This window comes from Stenella coeruleoalba (genome assembly GCF_951394435.1).
Source record: "Stenella coeruleoalba genome assembly, chromosome: 17".
Lineage (NCBI taxonomy): Eukaryota > Metazoa > Chordata > Mammalia > Artiodactyla > Delphinidae > Stenella > Stenella coeruleoalba.
The window spans coordinates 18,180,600-18,201,741 of record NC_137163.1 but is presented as its reverse complement, the minus strand read 5'-3'; the positions used below and the strand labels follow the sequence as shown (position 1 = coordinate 18,201,741).

Below are 21,142 nucleotides of genomic sequence, written 5' to 3'. Positions count from 1 at the left end.
CCAAAGCCACCAGGCCAAAGAAGGGGGTCTGGGTATTGGTTTTGGCCACTGGCAAAACCACTCCTGTCTCTCTGAAGTCCTCTTCCACAGTTGCTGGGAACTTAACCTCAAGAAAGGATTCCTGTCAAGTGGGAACATAATGTACTTCCTCATCAAAATGAAGGAAATAGGATAGGGAGATAGTGTGTGTGAGGGGGAAGCAGACAGCAATACCAACAACTTTTGACCACTTGGCTGTCAAGAGCTCAGGATAAGAATTATCTTCTAGGACAAATGGCTCTCAAAGTGCTACACTTAAAGGGATGAACTTGTTTGTTAGCTGATCTGTTCCTATGAGGTACCAGCCTCTAGACTGATCCTATTTTCCATGGAAATAGGATGAAAGCCACAAATGCAATCCATATATGTAATTTTAAATTTTCTAGTAGCCGCAGTGAAAGTAAAATAGAACAGATGAAATTAACCTTCATAATATATATTTAACTCATCTCCAAAATGTTATTTCAAAATATAATCGATATGGAAAATAGCGATCAGCTCTTTTATGTTCCTTTTTTTCATATTCAATCTTCCAAATCCAGTGTGTATTTTACACTTATAGCTCCTTGCCAGATTTCTGGTGCTTGTCAGCCATTCTGAAGAGCAAAGCTCTAGACCTTTGAGCAAAGCACAGAGTATGGTGGTATCCCAGTGAGTGTGTATTCCACTTTTCAGCCCCTTAGCTCAGAGATCTTTGTTGAGATCTTTGTTCCCCGACAGCTGAAATGCCTATAAGTTTGTGTTGAGGAAGCACCTTGGTGTCTCTATTTTGCTGTACCAGTTTGGACACCCAAGTAAACCTGGGTGCCAGCCACACAAGTTTCTGGAATGGCAACAATTCTTCTCTCTCTCTCTCTCTTTTTTACTTTTTTTTCCTATTTTTTGCTGTGCGGCATGTGGGATCTGAGTTCCCCGACCAGGGATTGAACCCGTGCCTCCTGCAGTGGAAGTGAGGTGTCTTAACCACTGGACTGCCAGGGAAGTCCCTCTTCTCTCTTCTTTAGCTCAGTGATTTCACAGTCATGTTTTCTTTTTTCTCTGATTTTTTAAATATTTCCTTTGACTAAATATTTTTAATATTTCCACAAGTCAGAAATTGTTGACTGAGATCATTTGGACTGGATCTGAACTCAGCAGTTCTCTTTTTTTTGCGGTACGCGGGCCTCTCACTGTTGTGGCCTCTCCCATTGCGGAGCACAGGCTCCGGACGCGCAGGCTCAGCAGCCATAGCTCACGGGCCCAGCCGCTCCACAGCATGTGGGATCTTCCCGGACCGGGGCACGAACCCGTGTCCCCTGCATCAGCAGGCGGACTCTCAACCACTGCACCACCAGGGAAGCCCCAGCAGTTCTCTTTTTGCTCAGAATGGGCTTATTCAGTATACGAACCCAAATTCAGGAGCACTTTCTTAAATTCCTAGTCTTTGTCATGGGATCGTTTGGATTTTTGCTGACAGCAGAACAATATTATTTATTCATGGTACACGGGCATCATTGCAGCCCTGTCTTCCAGAGAGCTGTGGCTTCCCATATATTTATTAATTTCACTTGCTTTGGTTAAAAGACGTTATTGTAATTTATTTTCCACAGATGGAAACACTGAGACCCAGGGACTGTCCATAACCACTTCTGTCACCAGGGAATCAGAGCCGAGTTGCTGGAAGGCATATCTTCTGCCTGTAAGACTTTCTGTCTAATCGCTCTTGGCTTCCGAGTAAAGCATAGCTTGTTACAAGGTGTGGGCTGCAGATAAACAGAAAGTGTTTGTTTTCTAAGCCTTTGATTTCTGTGTCCAGACCTGAGTTTGGAACAATAACAGAATTGTGTTTTGCTGCAAATAAGAGAAAATGTAGTAATGCCTGCTTGAACAGAAAGGTTCCTCTTTATTTAGGAAGAGTCACCTTTCCCAGAGATTTCTACTGACATTACATGGGCCAGATCTGTGTCAACATGGACTCGTCCGCCGGATGGCAATCAGTGAATCTAATGCTGTTAGCCGGGCACACTGCTGCCCTGTACAAATAATAAAGGAGGAAGAAAGGGAAAATGGGTTTTGGACAAGCAGCTAGTATTGTCAGCCACGAGGACAAGTGTCTTTTTCATTAAGTAACTAAGTGACCTTCCCTCTGAAACATGGGCTTCCAAGGAACAGTTTGTTTCCTCTGTCCTCAGCCTGAGCTCCTGGTAGCTCTAAGCTAGATTTAAAGCTGGTGGATGTACAAGTGTTAATGTCTTAGTTTTGACCTAGTTTTGTCTTAGTTTATATCATGGTTATATTAACGTCAGGGGGTGCTGGGTGAAGGATATATGGGAGCTGTCTGTACGGTCTTTACAGCTTTTTTTTTTATAAATCTAGAATTATTTTAAAACAAAGTTTACTGGGAAAAAAAGTAGGTGAGGTATTTCCTATTTTCCTTTTTTGTTTAAGATGAGTACAAGTATAAATAATATAGAAATATATGGAGACTTATTTTTTTAAAAGCTACTAAATCTCACCACTGACATCGTCCTTTTCTGAATGTCTGCATCTTCCTCCTTCAAGGGTCCTAGTCTCTCCGGTCTCATATGGAATACCTGATAAATTACTGTACGCTAAAGCACGCACAGGTTATACGGTAACCTTTCTGGGAATGGTAAGCAGATGTCATCTGGGAATAAGGCTTTGGTGGGCTTTCATAGCTAGTGGTTTTGAGTAGGATTTATTCTGATACCTCCAGCATCACATTGGATGTCCTTCTTTACGTTGCTGGCCGTGCTGAATTTATCTGGTTTAGGTAGGATGCCTTCTTTTCCCACAAACCACCTAGAGTTGCTGCCAGAAGCTTTGCTTACATAGGTGAAGTCTGAAAAGGATTAGAAAGGTATCCTTTGGGCACTGACACCTGGGTGGGCCCTCAATTGGAAGCCCACACATGGCTAACATTAACTGAATGCTTCTATGTACCAGAAACTCTAATAAGCCTTTTACCTATGTTGTTTCATTACCTCTTCAACTCATTTTACAGATGAATAAAATTGAAGTTCAGGGGCGTTAAGTAACTTAGTAAAGAGTGAAGCCAGTGTTCAACCCAAGACCATCTGTAGGCAGAGGGGTGTTTACCATGCTGTCTCTTTGTCCTTTTAATAAGCAATTCCAAGGTAATCAACATTTTACCCTGGTGAAGAATTTTGTAGAAAACATGCCCAGCCAAGTTGTCTTCTGTTACCTGGCGACAGGAATAAATGAGGAAAAAGCAGACTGCTTTCTGGTGTTTGTAAGCTCATTGCCTTCTCATTTGGCATTATTATGGGATGGGAGACAGTCTAGGGAGGAGATTAAGGGATGGGGTTTCAGAGTTAATCTGTCAATGCTTCTGTCTTGGATCTTCCAGTTAATGTCTATGGGACCTTGGGCAAGTCGACCTTGTGTAATCTCATCTGTAAAATACAAATAATTACAATAGCTCTCTCTGCTGCTTTGAAAACTGAATGATATAATCATGCCATGTGTACCACTTAGTAAATGTTAGCTGATTGCTACTCTTATTATTGTTATCATCAATATATCCTCATCATCAGATGCCTTGATGGGTAGAGATTAATATATGTTTAATGGCCTTATCCATTGCTGGTCTTAATATCTTATACATACTCTGTGCTGAATATATACTTTTAAAAATAAATCAACACTGAAGGCCCTTGGATTTATGCCAACAATTCCAAAGGCTCTAGAACAGAGTTACAGATTTCTTTCATTGAATTACGCATATGAAGGATTTCATTTGCCAGACAAAGTAAATTTGTTTTCAGACCTCTCTGCACTTACAATATGAATTAGTCTCTGAAAAACAACCTCATTTTTGAAAAACATACTCTTTGTTCTGAATTTTATCACTAACAACATGAGGTTCTAGGCTTTGGAATGCACCCAGCTGTTATTTAAAGATGCATAGAGAAGAATAAAATATAATTTGACCTTGCATCTGTTTATTGCCTTTACTTTTCTCGCAGTAAGACACAGAAGCAGCAGAAACCCGTACAATTACAATGTCATGTTTTGATTTTCATCTTTTCTGCAATCTTACTGAAGTTACTTGGATCCTTTTTCCTCTTTTCCATCTCCTTTCCTCCCTTCAGCCAATTAAATAAGTGTAATTGGGTTCTAACTTTGTGTATATGAAGTGTTTTGTTTTAGTAATATCAATTCATAGAACTTTATGCCCTAAAATCAATTTTCTGCTCTCATATCCTCTTCTTAATATTGTCAGTACTCAGGAAGTAATTATTTTAGTTCTCTGACTGACTGTTGGTATTGCCTTTTGAAGAGTTTTGTATCCCAGGCACCTAACTGTCCTTGTGTGGCCTAATTGTCTAACCTCGAATCAAGGACTTGTGCTGCTTTGGAAAACAGAGCTCTTTCAACTCCTGCATCGCTTTAGGATGGTTTGAGATGGGTAGTTATGGCTTTAAGTACAGTTTAGATTTTCTTGAAAGAATAGCTTTCATCTTCTATTGTAATTAATGCTCAATTCATATTTTCCAACAGACACATTTAAAAAGCATAATATTTATGTATTTTAGTTCTGACAATTTTTTAAATATGCAGCGTACTAAGTGACATAAAATGCTTGGACGCTGTAGGACTGTGATCTAGCAGGAGCAGGGAGGCAAAAGAGTGCAGATCCATACTTGGACGTGTGAAACAACTGAAAGCTTTTGTTGGCAGGGAAGGTGCAGCAGTTTCATAGGCAGAATTTACTTGCCTTTTATTAACGCAAATGTCTGAGGACTAGATCTGCCACCTCTTAATCCTTAAAGTTTGTCAGTCCTCTTAAGCAATGTCTGTAGGTGCTAATGTCCTTTCAGGAGGAGCTATAAGGGTCAGTAGGATATAAAAAAGAAAACAAGAGGAAATGGAGCCAGTGGTAGGATGGAGTGACATCCTTGATGGCCCAGAAAGATCCTTCACCCACCATCGCACACTGGGTGAAGTGGTGAGCCATGCCCACCTTTGCTGCTGTGCGATGTTCTGATGATAACGATGTTAATCACAGCCAGGGAGGGCCTTCTGCCGGGAAGGTGACCTTGAAGACGTTTTAGCTTTGACACCAACTTGCAGGACTAGTCACAGCCCCCCCAGCCTCATTCTTTGCTGGTCTTTTTTCTTCCCCATTATAATAGTCATTATCCTTATTCCCCTGTCTAAGCCCTCTTTTGACTCTTCTAAATTCTAAAACTTTTTAAAAGTTCTGATGAAGTGCTGTTCAGGGGACAGTTGATGTACACACATTCTTTCCCCCTCCCCCTTCCTCACCACCACCTTCTTACTTTCTTATCACACTGCTGGATTCAGTTACTTATTTCATGATGTCTGTTGTGTTATGTCATCTGCCAGCAAACATTTCAAGGATGGATGAAGGTATGTGATCTTCCTCTCTCCAGCTAGATAAGTAGCCTAAAATGTCTTATATTCAGCGGAACTTACAGGGCTTAAGATGATAAGTTTTTATATTCATCCTTAGAACAAATGTGTGAATGGAATAGAAGCCAATTCTCCTTCTTTCAGATAATCAGCTTTTAAAAATTCCTTTCTTTGCTAACTCATCCTAATAATTTATAAGAGAAAAAATGTAGCCACATTATCCACCAAAAGAATATATCTGAACTGTGTCACTTTATGATTTCGGTAGACTCCATGACGTTCCCCTCATGCTTTCTGAAAAGTGAAGGCAGACTTCCCTGGTGGCGCAGTAGTTAGGAATCTGCCTGCCAATGCAGGGGACACGGGTTTGAGCCCTGGTCCGGGAAGATCCCACATGCCGTGGAGCAACTAAGCCCGTGTGCCGCAACTACTGAGCCTGCACTCTAGAGCCCGTGAGCCACAACTACTGAGCCCACGTGTCTCAACTACTGAAGCGCCTAGAGCCCGTGCTCCGCAACAAGAGAAGCCACCGCAATGAGAAGCCCGCGCACCGCAACGAAGAGTAGCCCCTGCTCGCCACAACTAGAGAAAGCCCATGTGCAGCAACGAAGACCCAATGCAGCCAAAACTAAATACATAAATTAATTTTTTTTAAAAAGTGAAGGCATACAGTGAATAGGGATCTGTTTTCTTTTACCAAATATGAACATTGGGAGTTTAGTGCTTCTAAAGCCCCCATTTCCCTAAGCAATAAGATTGTCTTGTATTTACATTGCTTCAGCTTTCTGGCTGTTTCTGCTTTTCCTCTTGTTTTATGTCTCACTTAATACTAAGCCAAGCCAAGCCCCTAGAGAATTCCACCAATAAAAAGAGAATGCTTGGAAAGTCCCAGAAACTATAAATTGGATGAGTAAGAAGTTGTCAGTTTTCAATTACAGCTGTGATAAAAGCACAACTAGAACAGTAGATACTGAGTTGAATATTGTCTCTCCTTACTTCCTCCTGCTTAGAGATTAATCTTCTCCAGGAGCAATTCAGTCAACTATTCCTCTATTGCTAGGCATCAACTTTGGTTCCAAATTTGTATAGCTGCAAACAATGGTGATGTGCCCATTTTAAAAAATATATATATTCTCAAGGAGCAAAGAATGAAATCTGTTAAATTATATATATCACAACATTTACTCTAATATATAGGTCCTGTATAGCACTGAGATCTAAGAAATGAAGAATTGGAATGACCTCAAGATTTAGAGACACCAGTCACTGTTCTCCTCCTTGATTTTTCTTTCCTTCTCTTTAATTTTTTTCCCCTTAGCTCTTAGGGTATTTTTTCTGTGTTTAACAAAGAGCAACTTGCTTATGTAGCAAATGATTTTTGCATTTCATTTGGAGAGTGTCATGTTAAAGTGTAGAAAGAATCAATGCATCTCTCTCTCTGGAATATAAACTGTATGCCCTTTAGCCATTTTTATTTCTTGAGACTCTACATATGTAATTTATGGCGAAACAAAAGAAATCTTTGGCTTCCTTAAACTAATTCTTAAAACTTCCTGTGTCTTAATTCACTCCTTTATTTCTCGCTTTTCTTTGACTTCTGAGATTTAATTATTTTCCAGTGGGATACTTGCCAAGCTTGAACTGGACATCTGGTTAAGATTTCATATTTTTGTCAAGTGAGAGATGACAGAACTGCTCGTGGGAGCTGGGCAAAGTGTTCTTAAAAGAAGGGCAGAAAAGACAGAAGAAATGGGTTCTGTGCAAGAACTTAAGTGACCAAAAGCTAAAGTCAATCTTTAGGAATCTGAGAAGAACACTTAAAACACTATATGTCAGATACCATTTCAAATCTCTTATGTAAATTATCCCATTTCTTCTTCACAGCAAAACTATGCAAAAAATTTGAGGCTTAAATTTAGTAAGTTGCCCTAATCACTCAGTTCATAAAGGTGGCAGAACTGGGAGCAAAACCGAGCTTTTCTGACTCTAGAACCTTTGCTTTTCATTGCATGATACTGTTTTCTAAAAGTTATTTAGCATTAAGAGAGTTTTCAGAAAAATCCCAACTTAACTGCTTTCTTCTCATGTGAAACAATGTCTCTTTTAGAAGACTTTGGTATTGATGGGCTTGAAAGGATGAGCAGACGAGGTGTCATATTCCAATCAGCATGCTAGGATAGATGGCTGGGATCCTGCGTGTCACTTACTAGGTACTCGGTTGAATAAATGAATGATGTCACGTGTGATTGATTGATGCTGTTATATGGCTGTCTACCTGCACTCCTAGCTTTTGTAGCTACGATTATCTTTGTTATACTTAGGGCTACACTCACAAACGAAGCAAATGTATGAAACTCTGTTCATGTTATTAAACTTTTAATGAGAGGGTAAAAAATAAAGAATCCTTTTAAAAGTCAAATAATTCATTGAAAACAATGCAAGTAACACATGCAATTGTCACTTCTCTCTTCGGAGAGAAGAATTTGACTCCATCTGTGCCAGACACACAGCTGGAGGATGAACACATGGAGACCTTCATGTGGCTGCTCCCGAGGCCCTAACACCCAAATAAGTCCTTGAAAATTGAAGTGGGGCATTAAATGCAGTGTCTCACAAAACTGGATTCCCATAAGTCACATGGCAGTGTATCACCAGCAAATGATGGTCACAGTGAAGACAACAACAGTCGTTGTAAAATAACAAAAGTGCAATTTTTTTAATTGAATGTTCTTATTTATTTATTTTTCATGTATATTTATTTATTTTTGGCTGTGTTGGGTCTTCATTGCTGCGTGTGGGCTTTCTCTAGCTGCGCTGAGCGGGGGCTACTCTTCATCGTGGTACACGGGCTTCTCATTGTCGTGGCTTCTCTTGTTGCGGAGCACGGGCTCTAGGCCTGTGGGCTTCAGTAGTTGTGGCACACGGGCTCAGTAGTTGTGGCTCACGGGCTCCAGAGCGCAGGCTTCAGTAGTTGTGGCACGCGGGCTCAGTAGTTGTGGCTTGCGGGCTCTAGAGCGCAGGCTCAGTAGTTGTGGTGCAGGGGCTTAGTTGCTCCGCAGCATGTGGGATCTTCCCAGGCCAGGGCTCGAACCTGTGTCCCCTGCACTGGCAGGCGGATTCTTAACCACTGCGCCACCAGAGAAGCCCCAAAAGTGCAATTTATTGCCTTCTTACAATCTGCTTGACATTATGCTTTACATGGATAGTCTACTATCTCATCCAGTCCTGGTTTTCCCTGATTTGGTCATGTTGAAGGTCATGTACACTACTGGAAAGAGAATGTGATGAGTAAAGCCTATTTAAACTTAGTCCTTGTGTCTTATCTTAGATAGTATGTTTACCCTTTAAGATAGAGGTGGTACCATGCTGGGGAGGTGGGGAATGGGGGTGAATTAATCTCTGACTCAGTAGTCAAAGCCTGAGGAGGTTAACTTAGTAGTCAAATTTCCACTTCAATTAAAAATATTTTTAAAGTACTTTTATCTGTTATGGAATTCATTTAGATTCAAATGCTTTTCTGGATTTATTTATACCAAAGCCAATGTTTTGTGTAATTCACTGTACAAAGACAAAACAATAGGTGTTAATAAGGCTATATATAGTACCATGTATTTTCAGGTTATAATTTAAGATACTGTTGCCAAAGTCACCTTGAGGATTTAAAAAATCATCCTAAACTCAGAACAGGTTGCCAGAAATAAATAACTTATCTATAAAATTGTATTATAGCATTTTAAAAATTTTATTTATATTTCATTTATTTATTTATTTTGACTGCATTGGGTCTTCGTTGCTGTACGGGCTTCTCATTGCAGTGGCTTCTCTTGTTGCAGAGCACGGGCTCTAGGGGGCACCGCCTTCAGTAGTTGTGACTCACAGGCTCTAGAGCTCAGGCTCAGTAGTTGTGGTGCACAGGCTTAGTTCCTCTGTGGCATGTGGGATCTTCCCGGACCAGGGATCGAACCCATGTCCCCTCCATTGGCAGGTGGATTCTTAACCACTGCACCACCAGGGAAGTCCCATATTATAGTATTATTGAATGTAGTAATGTGCTAAATTTATGTAAAAACTTGACTATTGAAAGAGCTACTATTTGTAGATATCATATCAAAGTGTAATTGGCTTATCTTTTGGTTCAAGATGCATTTAGTATCTCCTGAATGCAAGAATGTATTATTTACTGAGAACATGCAGAATTATCACTGAATTAGATGTGTTTGTCTTTGTGGCCGACATCATTCATTTAGCTGAAGTGAATAGTTTATCACCATTTAAAGATTGTGAAACACCTATATGAATCATTAAGTTAAATTTTAGCAGGGTGTACTCTCTTGATAGGGACCCACATTTCTGAGACTCTGATATTCATGTAACCAGAAGAGTTATTCATTAGCAAATGTGGATGATAAATACAGTCGCAACCCTAGATTGCATTTGCTGGTGTTGACCTAGAAGCGATGTGATTCTGTTTGTGAAATACCCAAGGAGGCTGTTGAACCAGTAAACATTATTGATAAAAGGGTTAATGTAATTCTTAATACATTGTATTAGATTATTTTCCCAGTGGTTTATAGAATTTTTGAATTTCACAGTCCAAAAAAAAATTTTTGCCAAGAATGAATACTTAAAAAAAAGAACTTCTGTTTTTACCATAATTTCATAAAACACTGGGCAAGAAAAATACCTGGCATATAGTCATCCTGACTCAATAAACGTTAGTTGAATAAATGGGCGGGTGAATGAACAACAAAAAAGTTGTGATGATATAATTTTAGAATAAATGAAAGCCTTTAAATGGAATATACTTATTTTTAGGAAAAACTAAATCCATTGTCCTTAATGTTGCAATTTCCCCATGGCCCAACACACTCTTCATGACATACCATGAGCCCACAGGTTGACTGGTTGCTACATAACTAGCCACTAGGTAGTTCAAAGTTAGCTGTATTCTGGATGTGCTTCATATCCCTTTGTCTACCCACCATGGACAATTCACTTCTAGCCATTTACAGAGCACCTACTCTGACCCAAACATGTAGTAGTCTAGGGTTTGAGGATGCCACAATGATTAAGACACAGCCCAGGCTCTCAAGCAGAGTGACTTAGTTGGGGAAAGAGATGTGCTCCCCCATGCAAATAAACCCATATTACGCTACAGTGTGGTGTCACAAAAAGACTGCCGATCGCTAGGTGTATGGGTGACAGAAAGAAAATAAAAAATGTACTCTGTGATGAACATGGAAGTTGAGTGTTGGAGAAGGTGACATTTTACTATAACTTTAGAGTCTTTTCCAATCTCTTGTGGCCTGTGTTTCTAAGTAAACATGTTGCTTTTGGATCAGAAGCCAAAGTTGTGTAGCCTTGGGGAAGTTACTGAAGTAACTTCAGTCTCAATTCTTGCACTGTAAATCACTTACAGAGTGATTGTGAGGACAGTATTGTATAATATTTGTAAAGTTAGTACAGTGGCATATAGCAAGTAAGCTACTAGCTTAGCTAGTAGAGCCTGTTTGAACAGCAAAAATAGTCTGTATGATACTATATACCGTAACATCTTACAGAAAAAACCTGAATGAACTTTTTTGACCAATATCATGGTAGATACATCTGACAAAATCTGTGGAATGTTCAACATCAAGGTGAACCCTAATGTAAACTATGGACTCTGGATAATAATGATGTATTAGTGTACATTCATCAATTGTAACATCTGTTCCTTTCTCGATAATTGATGGTAGAGCAAAGTTGTGTGTTGGGGGGCAGAGAGTATATGAGAACTCTGCACTTCCTGCTCAGTTTTGCTGTGAACCTAAAACTGCTTTAAAAAATAAATCTCTTTTTTTTAAAGACAATCCAATTAAAAAAATAGACAAAGGATTTGGATAGACAGTTCTCCAAAGGAGATAGGCACATAGACAATAAGCGCGTAAAAATATGTTCAACGTTATAAGCCATCATGGAATTGCAAGTCAAAATCACAATAAGATACCACTACACAGCCATTAGGACAAGTGTAACAAAAAAGATAGAGAATAACAAGGGTTGCTAAGGATGTGGAACAATTAGGACCCCCTGCTCTGTTGGTGGGAATGTAAAATGGGGCATCCTCTTTGGAGAAGAATCTGGCATACAGCGTAGGGTTACCATGTGATCCTGCCTTTCTACTCCTAGCTGTAAACCTAAGAGAAATGAATACATATGTCCACACAAAAATTTGTATATGAATGTTAATAACATTATTCATTATAACCAGGAAGTGAAAACAACTCAAGTGTCCATCAACTGATGCATGGATAAACAAAATATAGTATGTCCATACAATGGAATATTATTTGGCAGTACAAAGCAGTGAAGTACCGATACATGGCATTACGTGGATAAAGCTTGTAAACATTATGCCAAGTGAAAGAAGCAAGTCACAGTGGACCATATCTTATATGACTCTATTTATATGAAATGCCCAACATAGACAAATCTACAGAGACAGAAAGTTGATTAGTGCTTGCCTAGGGGTTGCCTAGGGGTTATGGGCAGATTGGAAGTGATAGCTAAGGAGTGTTGGGTTTCTTTTGGGGGTGATGGACATGTTTTAAAATTGATTGTGATGATGGGATGCACAACTCTGTGAATATAGTATAGACTAGAATATATATAGAACTATGCACATTAAGTGGGTGAATTATACTATAATAGGACCACTCCTTTCTGAGACTGACCATATGCCCAGTGGTTAATAGCCAAATGATTATTTGGGCATTAACATTATGTAGCATCTTATATTGGCAATGTGGGTTTACAGTGTTACGCTCTATTTTTTGTTTTTGTTTTTAATTAATTTGTTTTTTTTGTCTGTGTTGGGTCTTAGTTGCGGCATGCGGGGTCTTCGTTGAGGTGCATGGCCTTCTTTCTAGTTGTGGCCCGCGGGCTCCAGGGCACGTGGGCTCTGTATCTGTGGCACACGGACTTAGTTGCCCGCGGTATGTGGGATCTTAGTTCCCTGACCAGGGATCGAACCCGTGCCCCCTGCATTGGAAGATGGATTCTTTACCACTGGACACCAGGGAAGTCCCTGTTAAGACTCTGTTGTTCCTAGTCTCCCAGTCCATTTGTAAGACTTGTTGTTGTTGTTGTTTGTTTCCTTTTTATTAACATACATATACTTAACCTACAATGAAATATACATATCTTAAATGTTTAGTTTGGTGCATTTTGACAATGTATATATTCATGTAAAAACAAGATATAGAACATTTTCATCACCCCAGAAAGTTTCCTCTTACTCCTTTCCAGTCAATCCTCTCCCCTTCCCCTTTCTGATTTCTATCATTATATGTGAATTTCCTCTATTCTTAAACCTCATGTAAATTAAGTCACTCAGTGTATGTTTTTTGTGTCTGGCTTTTCTCACTCAACTTAATGCTTTTGATATTAATCCACGTTGTTTTATGTGTCAGCAGCTCATTCCTTTTTATTGTCACGTAGTGTTTCATTGTATCTACAATTTACTTATCCATTCTCCTGTTGATGGACAGGTTGTCCCCAGTTTTTGGCTATTATGAATAAGACTGCAATGAACATTTTGGGCGATGTATGTTTTCATTTGTTGTGGGTGGATCCCTAAGAATTGTGGGGACATAGGGTAGATATCTGTATAACTTTATAAGATCTGTCAGACTATTCTCCAACCTGGTTTTACCATTTATATTCCTGCCTGCAAAATGAGAGTTCCAGTTGCTCCATATCCTCACCGACATTTGATGCTGTCATTCTTTTTATTTTAGTGATTCTAGTGGGTGTGAAGTGGCATCTCATTGTGATTTTAATTTGCATTTCCATATTAACTAATGAGGTTGAGCTTCTCACGTGCTCATTATATATATATTTTTGTAAAATCTATTCAATTGTTTTCAGTTTTGGGGGTTGGGACTTCAGCATGACGCTGGCCAGTTTGCAGGGTTCCTGGTTACTTCCCAGAGACAAAATGACCTAGGAACATGGCTTTTGGAGCTTGATGTCTTGCCTGTTTCACAACTCCACGATTAGAACTCAGAATATAAACTTGCGAATAGACCACAGTAGCTCCCCGAGATATAAATGGTAATGTAGAATTGGATGTAAATTTAGCCTGGTAGCCATACATTAGCAGTTTTATGTAACATTACTTCAGTTCTTTATGAGAACCTAAAGAAGCCCAGGAATTGTTTTTCAGAGAGGCAGTTGAGAGTAATAATTTGGAACTTGAACTCTGGAGTCAGATACTGTAGTTATATTTCTACCTCTGCCATTTACTGTGTCTTCTTTGGGTCTTACTCATATCTCTGGGCTTCAGTTTCTTCATCAAAAAATAAGGAAGAAAGTAACAGTAACTATACCCAAGGCTGTTGTTAAAATTAAAGGAATTAATACAAATGAAGCATTTAAAATAATGCTGAATTCATAGAATATGCTGTGTGAAGGTTAGCTATTGTTATTATTGATTTTGAGTTGATGACCTGGCGTGATTAGGTGCTCAAAAGTGTAGATTTTCCTTGGGAAGTAACCAGCCTTTATCTGGATAGCCATTCATTCATTTAGCATCAATCTTAAACAGCTGCATAAAGTTTGATTCCATTTCTATAAAATCATCTAAGTGGTAACATTGCAGAGGTGGAGAACATACTAATGGTTGCCAGACATTAAGGATTGGAGTGGGAGGCTATCAGGGGTTAGCATGAGGGAGTCCCTTTGTCATGATGGAACAGTCCTGTGCTTTGAGTGTGGTGGTGGTTACAGAGATCAGTACATGTGATAAAATTGCCTAAAAATGCACACACACACACACACACACACACACACACACAAATGAGTGCACGTAAAAACTGGTGAAATCTGAATAAAGTCTATAGATTGTACTAATGTCAAGGTCTTTGTCTGATATTGTACTTTAGTTATTTCTGTAAGATGAAACCACTGGGGGAATCTGGGTGAAGAGTACACGGGGACTCTCTACTATTTCTTGTTGCTGTTGATTTTTTCAGCAGCTTTGGTGAGATATAGTCCACATACCATACCATTCACTCATATTAAAGCATACCATTCATTGGTTTTTAGTATATTCACAGATATATGCAATCATCACCACGGTCAATTTTAGACCATTTTTATCACCTCATAAAGGAATCTCACACTTCAGTTAACATCCCCAACCCCCTAGATCCCCTCCAGCCCCTGGCAACCACCCAGTCTACTCTGTGTCTGCACATTTCCTTGTTCTGGATATTTCATATGAATGGAATATTCATATTCATATTTCATATGAATGGAATCATATACTATATGGTCTCTATATTATTTTGCAACTCTCTATAATTATCACAAGATAAAAAGTTTAAAAATGAATGGCCGTGCTGCTCTGGGACAAGCAGTGTGCTGGGCCCAGTGGACACATGACTAAATGAAGCCACGATCACTGCCCCAAAGAGCCTAGAGGTTAGTGGGAAAGACAGAGAAGTTGAGGGACAATGAGAGCGTGTGTGACAAGTGCTCAGATGGGGGTAAAGTAGGAGCCTGCACAATACCAGGAGGAGTGTAGCTTAGATTGGGGTGAGATCAGGCAGAGTTCCCCCAGAGGAATTGGTTAGCAGATTTTTAAAATGCATGACATGTGGAAAGAATCTGGGACCATGTGTGGACTGCAAGCTCCTGGGACATCTGTAGAACTAAACCCTTTCTCAAGACTTTTCCTCCTGTTGGCTGGAGTCTCCTGGCTACAGTGCTTAGTGGCCAGGCAGCCCTCATCTACTGTTTCTTCTCCCCAGTGTCCAACAAGCACCCGTTTGTGGACAGCAATCTTCTCTACCAGTTCAGAATGAACTTCCGGCGGAGGCGAAGACTGATGGAGCTGCTCAATGAAAAATCCCCCTCCTCCCAGGAAACTCATGACAGCCCCTTCTGCCTGAGGAAGCAGAGCCATGACAATCGGAAATCTACCAGTTTTATGTCAGGTATGTCAGTTCCCTTGTTTGTTTGATCATATAGATCTGTCTTCTGAGAAATAACATAGTTGTAACTCACCTTTGTGAAATTCTGTTCTTCAGAAAATTTGTATTTATTGATAACCAAAATTTTATTTATTTATTTATTACTCCCCCCAAAAGAAACCATACACACATACAACCAGATTGTTCCTGTGCAGCCAACATACATGCTAAGAAGTCTGTTTTATAACACTATGTATTTGAATTATAGAAGACCACTCAAGCTCTCACTCCTACCTTATTTACTTTTTATTTACAAACAATCCTTACATATCGTTAATTATCCAGTTTTCTAAGTCACAGCATTGAGAAGCTGTATATTTTAAGGATGAATAAAGTCTTCTTAGGGCATATACAACTAAAAGGCAACCGATTATCAATCCATCACACAGAACAAATTAAAACAGTGAAAGGTAGACACGGGTGCTCAGAAGGCACAGCCTGGGACATTGTATGTTAGGTCAGACTGTCCCATATTGACAATTAACCTGGACAGAAATGATGACTGATGTTCGCAAAGATAACCCCATTTAAACAAAATATAAAATAATCCCATTCACCCAGAAAAGGTTAACTTGGTGTGTCATTCTGTGTAAGTGGGTGAGGTGCTTAACAGGATGTCTTCAACTCCTCTGAAAACTTTGACATTGACTTGAGAAACTGATTGGCCTAAGGTTTGGAAGTTATGGGCTTCACCCGAAACCCAGAGCAAAATGAAAATGTGTCTTGGTTATGAATAGGAGCAGACCATGAGAACACTTACAACTAGATGTATTGAGAACTTTCTGTGCCCTTGGCACAGATCCAAGCTTGGTTGCATACATTTTCTCGTTTAATTCTATTACTCTTCAAGGAAAGACTTTTCTTATCTCCATTGTACAGATGAAGAAACTGAGGCATGGAGAAGTTGAGTGGCTTACCCAAGGTCACACAGCTAGAAAGTGATGGACAGGGCTGGGTCTTGCACCAGTTCTGTCTTATCCCAGTGCTTATATTATACCGGCTCCTACCCAACCTTCTACATCCCAGGTTCCTCAGACACAGCTGGGATGGAGCAGAGAAGGAGCCAATAGCCACTCCAGGAAAGTAAACACTAGCCAAGGGTCAGGAGCCTAGGCCTGTGCTTAGATGCGCACCAGCTGTGTGTCCCTAAGGCTGCCGTCTCCTGCAGATGCAGAGGAACCGTTCACGTCTTCGCTGGTACTGAGGTTTGCCTGTTTTTCAGTGGGCCCTGTAGACGTGAACAAGTGATGATGATGATAAGGATACAGTAACCATGGTCACCATAAAAGCCAGCCTTGATTTTATGCTTCCCATGTGCCAGGCACTGAGCAGAGCACTCTCCATGGTTTCTTTCATTGGATCATATGCCTTAAGGGCTCCCTTTCCCTCGTTGAGAGCCAGCCAACTCCATAGTGGAGAGAACGAGATCATATCACTGAAGCTGCTGCCTCACATACACCTTCGAAGCCTGAAGTTGTGCTCTGTGTTTTAATCTCCTTCTGTGGCTCTGGGTGATTAAAGATTTAATCTTCAACCAGGAGGCACTTATCATCACTGTTAACTCATTAAGCGTCTCGCCAGCACTTAATTTACATCCTCTCAGGGATGCTTAGCGTGGACTCGGTAGTTCTTAAAATAATATTTTATGTAACTGAGTACTTTTAAATATATAATCCACTCCTTGCACCAGTCCCATGAGATGGCATTCTGCCCACTTTACAGTTGGGGAAACTGTACGTTTAGAAAACCGGAGGGAATGGCCCCAGGCTGTGCTATTCGTCGGGCAGAGCTGCCACTCAAACCCTTGCTTTTCCGACGCCAAGGCCAGAGTGCTTTATCCCGGCACACGTGACCTGCCTCACTGTACCTGGCAGCTGAAAGCCGGCGTGCATGCTCTGGGGAGCCGAGACCATCACCGTCGGTGACTCTGTGTGTTCCCGGCCCACAGTCAGCCCCAGCAAGGAGGTCAAGATCGTGTCTGCCATGCGGAGAAGCAGCATGAGCAGCTGCGGCGGCAGCGGCTACTTCAGCGGCAGCCCCCCCGCCAGCGGCAGCCCCCCCGTGCTCTGCAACCCCAAGTCTGGTGAGTGGCTGACAAGCGGCCCCGTCTCTGACCGTGACTGTGGGGGACCTGGGCCTGTGTGCAGGCGGGGCTCCCCGGGAAGCGGATTCTCAGGCAGAGGGAGACTAGCGTGGGAGCATCTTGTTACATTGTGCTCTTGGGGGACAGCACCCCTTGGATGCCAGGGAAGGACGTGGGTTTGGGCCGAGGGAGAATTGGGCTGCAGTGCAGTCCCCGTGAAGGCTGCGGCTCACCCCAGGTGGAGCTCTGGAGTTGGGATGGTCTTTGAGAGTTGTCCCGATTTGGGGTGAGGTGGCCAGGCTTTTATACCCTCACCTTGATCAGTCATTGGATGTTGGCTGCCCCTGGGAGGAAGGCGTGACCTGGGGAAAGCGGCTGTCTTTGGAGAGAGAGTTCCAAGGACAGTTGAGAACACTGGCTGTCTGAGGGCTGTCTGCTGTTAGCAGTCTCAGCACTGGGAGGAAACACTCAGTCCTGAAGGAAGGTTTGAGCAGCAAACAGCAGGGGAGATAGCGCTGTCCCAGACTGCAACTGATGCAAAGATCTGTTGGGTCTCCGCACCCCTAAGGAAGAAGCTTGGATCTCTGCAAACCTAGCCATCCCTGCAGTGGACTGTTGGTGCCTTGTGGTTTCAAACTCTACTCACCAACCTCCATGGCTTTTACATTCCAGAAAAAAAACCTAGGCACAAAGATTGTTAATGAACTTGTACTTAGATCTAATCAGTTCTTCAAGCCCCACAGGAACCTGTAACCCATCGATACCACCACCTTCTCACTGTGCTCACCCACCTCCTTTCCAGGATTAGCTTGCCTGGTCCATCGTGATAACCATGGCCGTGAAAACACCTTCCACTCCATTTGTTTAGTGCCCTGTCTACCCTCAGTTCCATGTATCACCTTCAGGGAAGGCACTTTGTTCCTTTGTTCATGCCGTTTCCTTATTACCAGATGTTGGGGATACAAAGATGAGAGGTCATGACCCCATCCCTCAGTGAGCACATCATCTCTTTGAGGAAAAAAAAATGCACTCATGAGAATAAGGACAAATAGATGTTGTTAAAGGGCTTTGAGAGAAAATAGTCATCTAATGCTGTTGTCTAGGTATTTTTCTTCATCTAACTTTTTCTTTTCTTCTTTTTTTGCTGTCTTCTGGAGGGTTAGCTCTAAGAATAAAGTTGTAACCTGCAAGTAAATGAAGAAATTTGCTTCCACATTGTCTCTGGCTGGAAAATCTTCCAGAACCCATATATTACCAGGTTTTTCAATTAATAGAGCACTGCTGATAAGGTAGAATGAGAAGAACTATATTGTTTGAAATAGCATGTTTGAAGCCCTGGTAGAAATCTGATACGTCCAAGTTAGAATCAGAAGCGTTCGATTTCAGGAAAGGGTTAGTTGTGCTAAAGCCATTTTACATGTTTTTGATGCTTTTACCAGAGTAGAAGGAGGAACAAAGTGTTAATTGCTTAAATTACACATTCATCTTCCCTGAGGTAGGTTTGCATTGTTTCCTCTTTCTCCTTAGCCCTCCACTCAAAGGGAAAATATTACTGATATGCAGACAGAAAAGAAAGGTCAGGTTGCCTTTTTTGGGTCTCTAAGGACCAAAGCTGTCAGGACTTCATTGTGGTTCATAAGTCCTACCTCTTACCTGTATTCTGACAAGCTTCTCTTTCACTCTAAGAGGGTTCCCAAGATGCAGGGAGCTCATCTGTGATTTTTTTTCTCTCAAACAGGTAAGCAGGCTTCACAGTAAGGCATTTAAAATTAATCATTAGATATCCATCAGGATATATTTTTTAACACTGTATATAAATGCCCTAATTCAGATAAAGAAAGTGCTACAGAAAGTAACATGATCAGTATCATTGTGATGAGTAAATAAGTTCCCAAGGATATGAAAAGAGTAAGCTAGAAATAATTCCCTAGGTTTCAAAGTTTCTACATTTTTTAACATAAGAGAGAAAGTGTATTAAATGATCAGTATTGTTGCCAAATATTACAATATAGTGTGATTCAAAACCACAATGAGATATTACCTCATCCCTGTCAGAATGGCTATCGTCAAAAAGAACACATATAACAAATGCTGGAGAGGGTGTGGAGAAAAGGGAACCCTCTTGCACCGTTGACGGGAATGTAAATTGGTGTAGCCACTATGGGAAACAGTACGGAGGTTCCTTAAAAAAGAATTAAAAGTAGAACTACCATGTGATCCAGCAATTTCACTTCTGAGTATTTATCGAAAGGAAATGAAAACACTAATTTGAAAAGCTCTCTGTACCCCATGTTTATTGCAGCATTATTTATAATAGCCAAGACATGGAAACAACCTAAGTGCCCATCAATGGTTGAATGGATAAAGGAAATGTGGTACTTTTTTTGTATGTATATAAATACACACACACACACACACACACACACACATACATATACACACGTACACAACGGAGTATTATTCAGCCATAAAAATGAAGGAAATCCTGCCATTTGCAACAAAATGAATGAACCTTGAGGGCATTGTGCTAAGTGAAGTCAGGCAAAGAACGACAAATGTCATATGATCTCACTTGTATGTGGAATCTAACAAAAAACTCATATATACAGAGAACAAATTGGTGACTGGCAGAGGGGGGTTGGTCGGTGGGCGGGGATTGGTGGTTGGGTGCACCAGATGGGTGAAAGGGGTCAAAAGGTACAAATTTCCAGTTTATAGGTAAGTCCTGGGGAATGTAATGTACAGCAAGGTGACTATGGTTAATGATACTGGGTTGTGTATTTGAAAGTTGCTAAGAGAGTAGATCTTAAAAGCTCTCATTTCAAGAAAAAGAAAAGTTTGTAGCCATGTGAGGTGATGATGTCAACTGGAGTAGTTGATCATTTCATAATATATGCACCATTCTGTTGTAACCTGAAACTAATATAATGTTATATGTCAATTATATCTCAATAAAAATAGGGAAAAAGTGTAATAAAAATAAATGGTCGATATTGTCAAATATCACAAGTACAGTGTGATTCCTACATCCACGTTCATAAACCCCAGAGGGGCTTGTGTGGGTAGGGGCCTGGAGGCAGTTGAGTGACAGGGAATAAAAAGGTCAGAATCCTCAACCATGGACCCCTTCTCTTTGCATTGGCAGGCGGACTCTCAACCACTGCGCCACCAGGGAAGCCCGAGTTTAAATCTTAATTCTACTTCCTGTTGACTCTGAGGCCTTGGACACAAGCTATTTAACTTTTCTCAGCTTCTGTTTCCTCCCGAATAGAATAGGGATAAGGATGAAATGAACCCATTAGTTCTTGTGATGATTAAATAATAGAATATATTTAAAGCGCCTAACATAGTACCTAGCACATGTTAATTATGCAGAAGAGTTCCCCAGTGTTACGATTCAAGGCAAAAGGCAGTGCGTACCCGCAATCTGGGGTATTAATAAGGAAATCCGTGAGGCTTTGGTGAATGGGGCGTGTATGGTATGATGGGGGAGGGGTTTGTATGGAGTGGAAACGGTTATCAGATGGCCAGAGTCAGAATTCCTTTTTTTTTTTTTAACATCTTTAAGGATTTCTCGTAATTTTGACATGTTGAATGCACA

The 21,142-nt window shown here is 40.7% G+C and overlaps 1 protein-coding gene across 3 annotated transcripts in view; it reads left to right on the top strand.

Moving 5' to 3' along the window:
- Positions 1-21,142, top strand: part of DEPTOR (DEP domain containing MTOR interacting protein) — a 170,828-nt gene that overhangs the window by 75,728 nt on the left and 73,958 nt on the right. For 2 of the 3 annotated variants that reach the window (XM_079902464.1, XM_079902465.1), the window contains exons 5-6: positions 15,237-15,422; positions 17,407-17,541. In XM_079902464.1, the coding sequence (XP_079758590.1) occupies positions 15,237-15,422; positions 17,407-17,541 (321 nt within the window). The remainder of the gene's footprint in view (positions 1-15,236; positions 15,423-17,406; positions 17,542-21,142) is intronic. The other variant, XM_079902466.1, reaches the window with a different exon arrangement.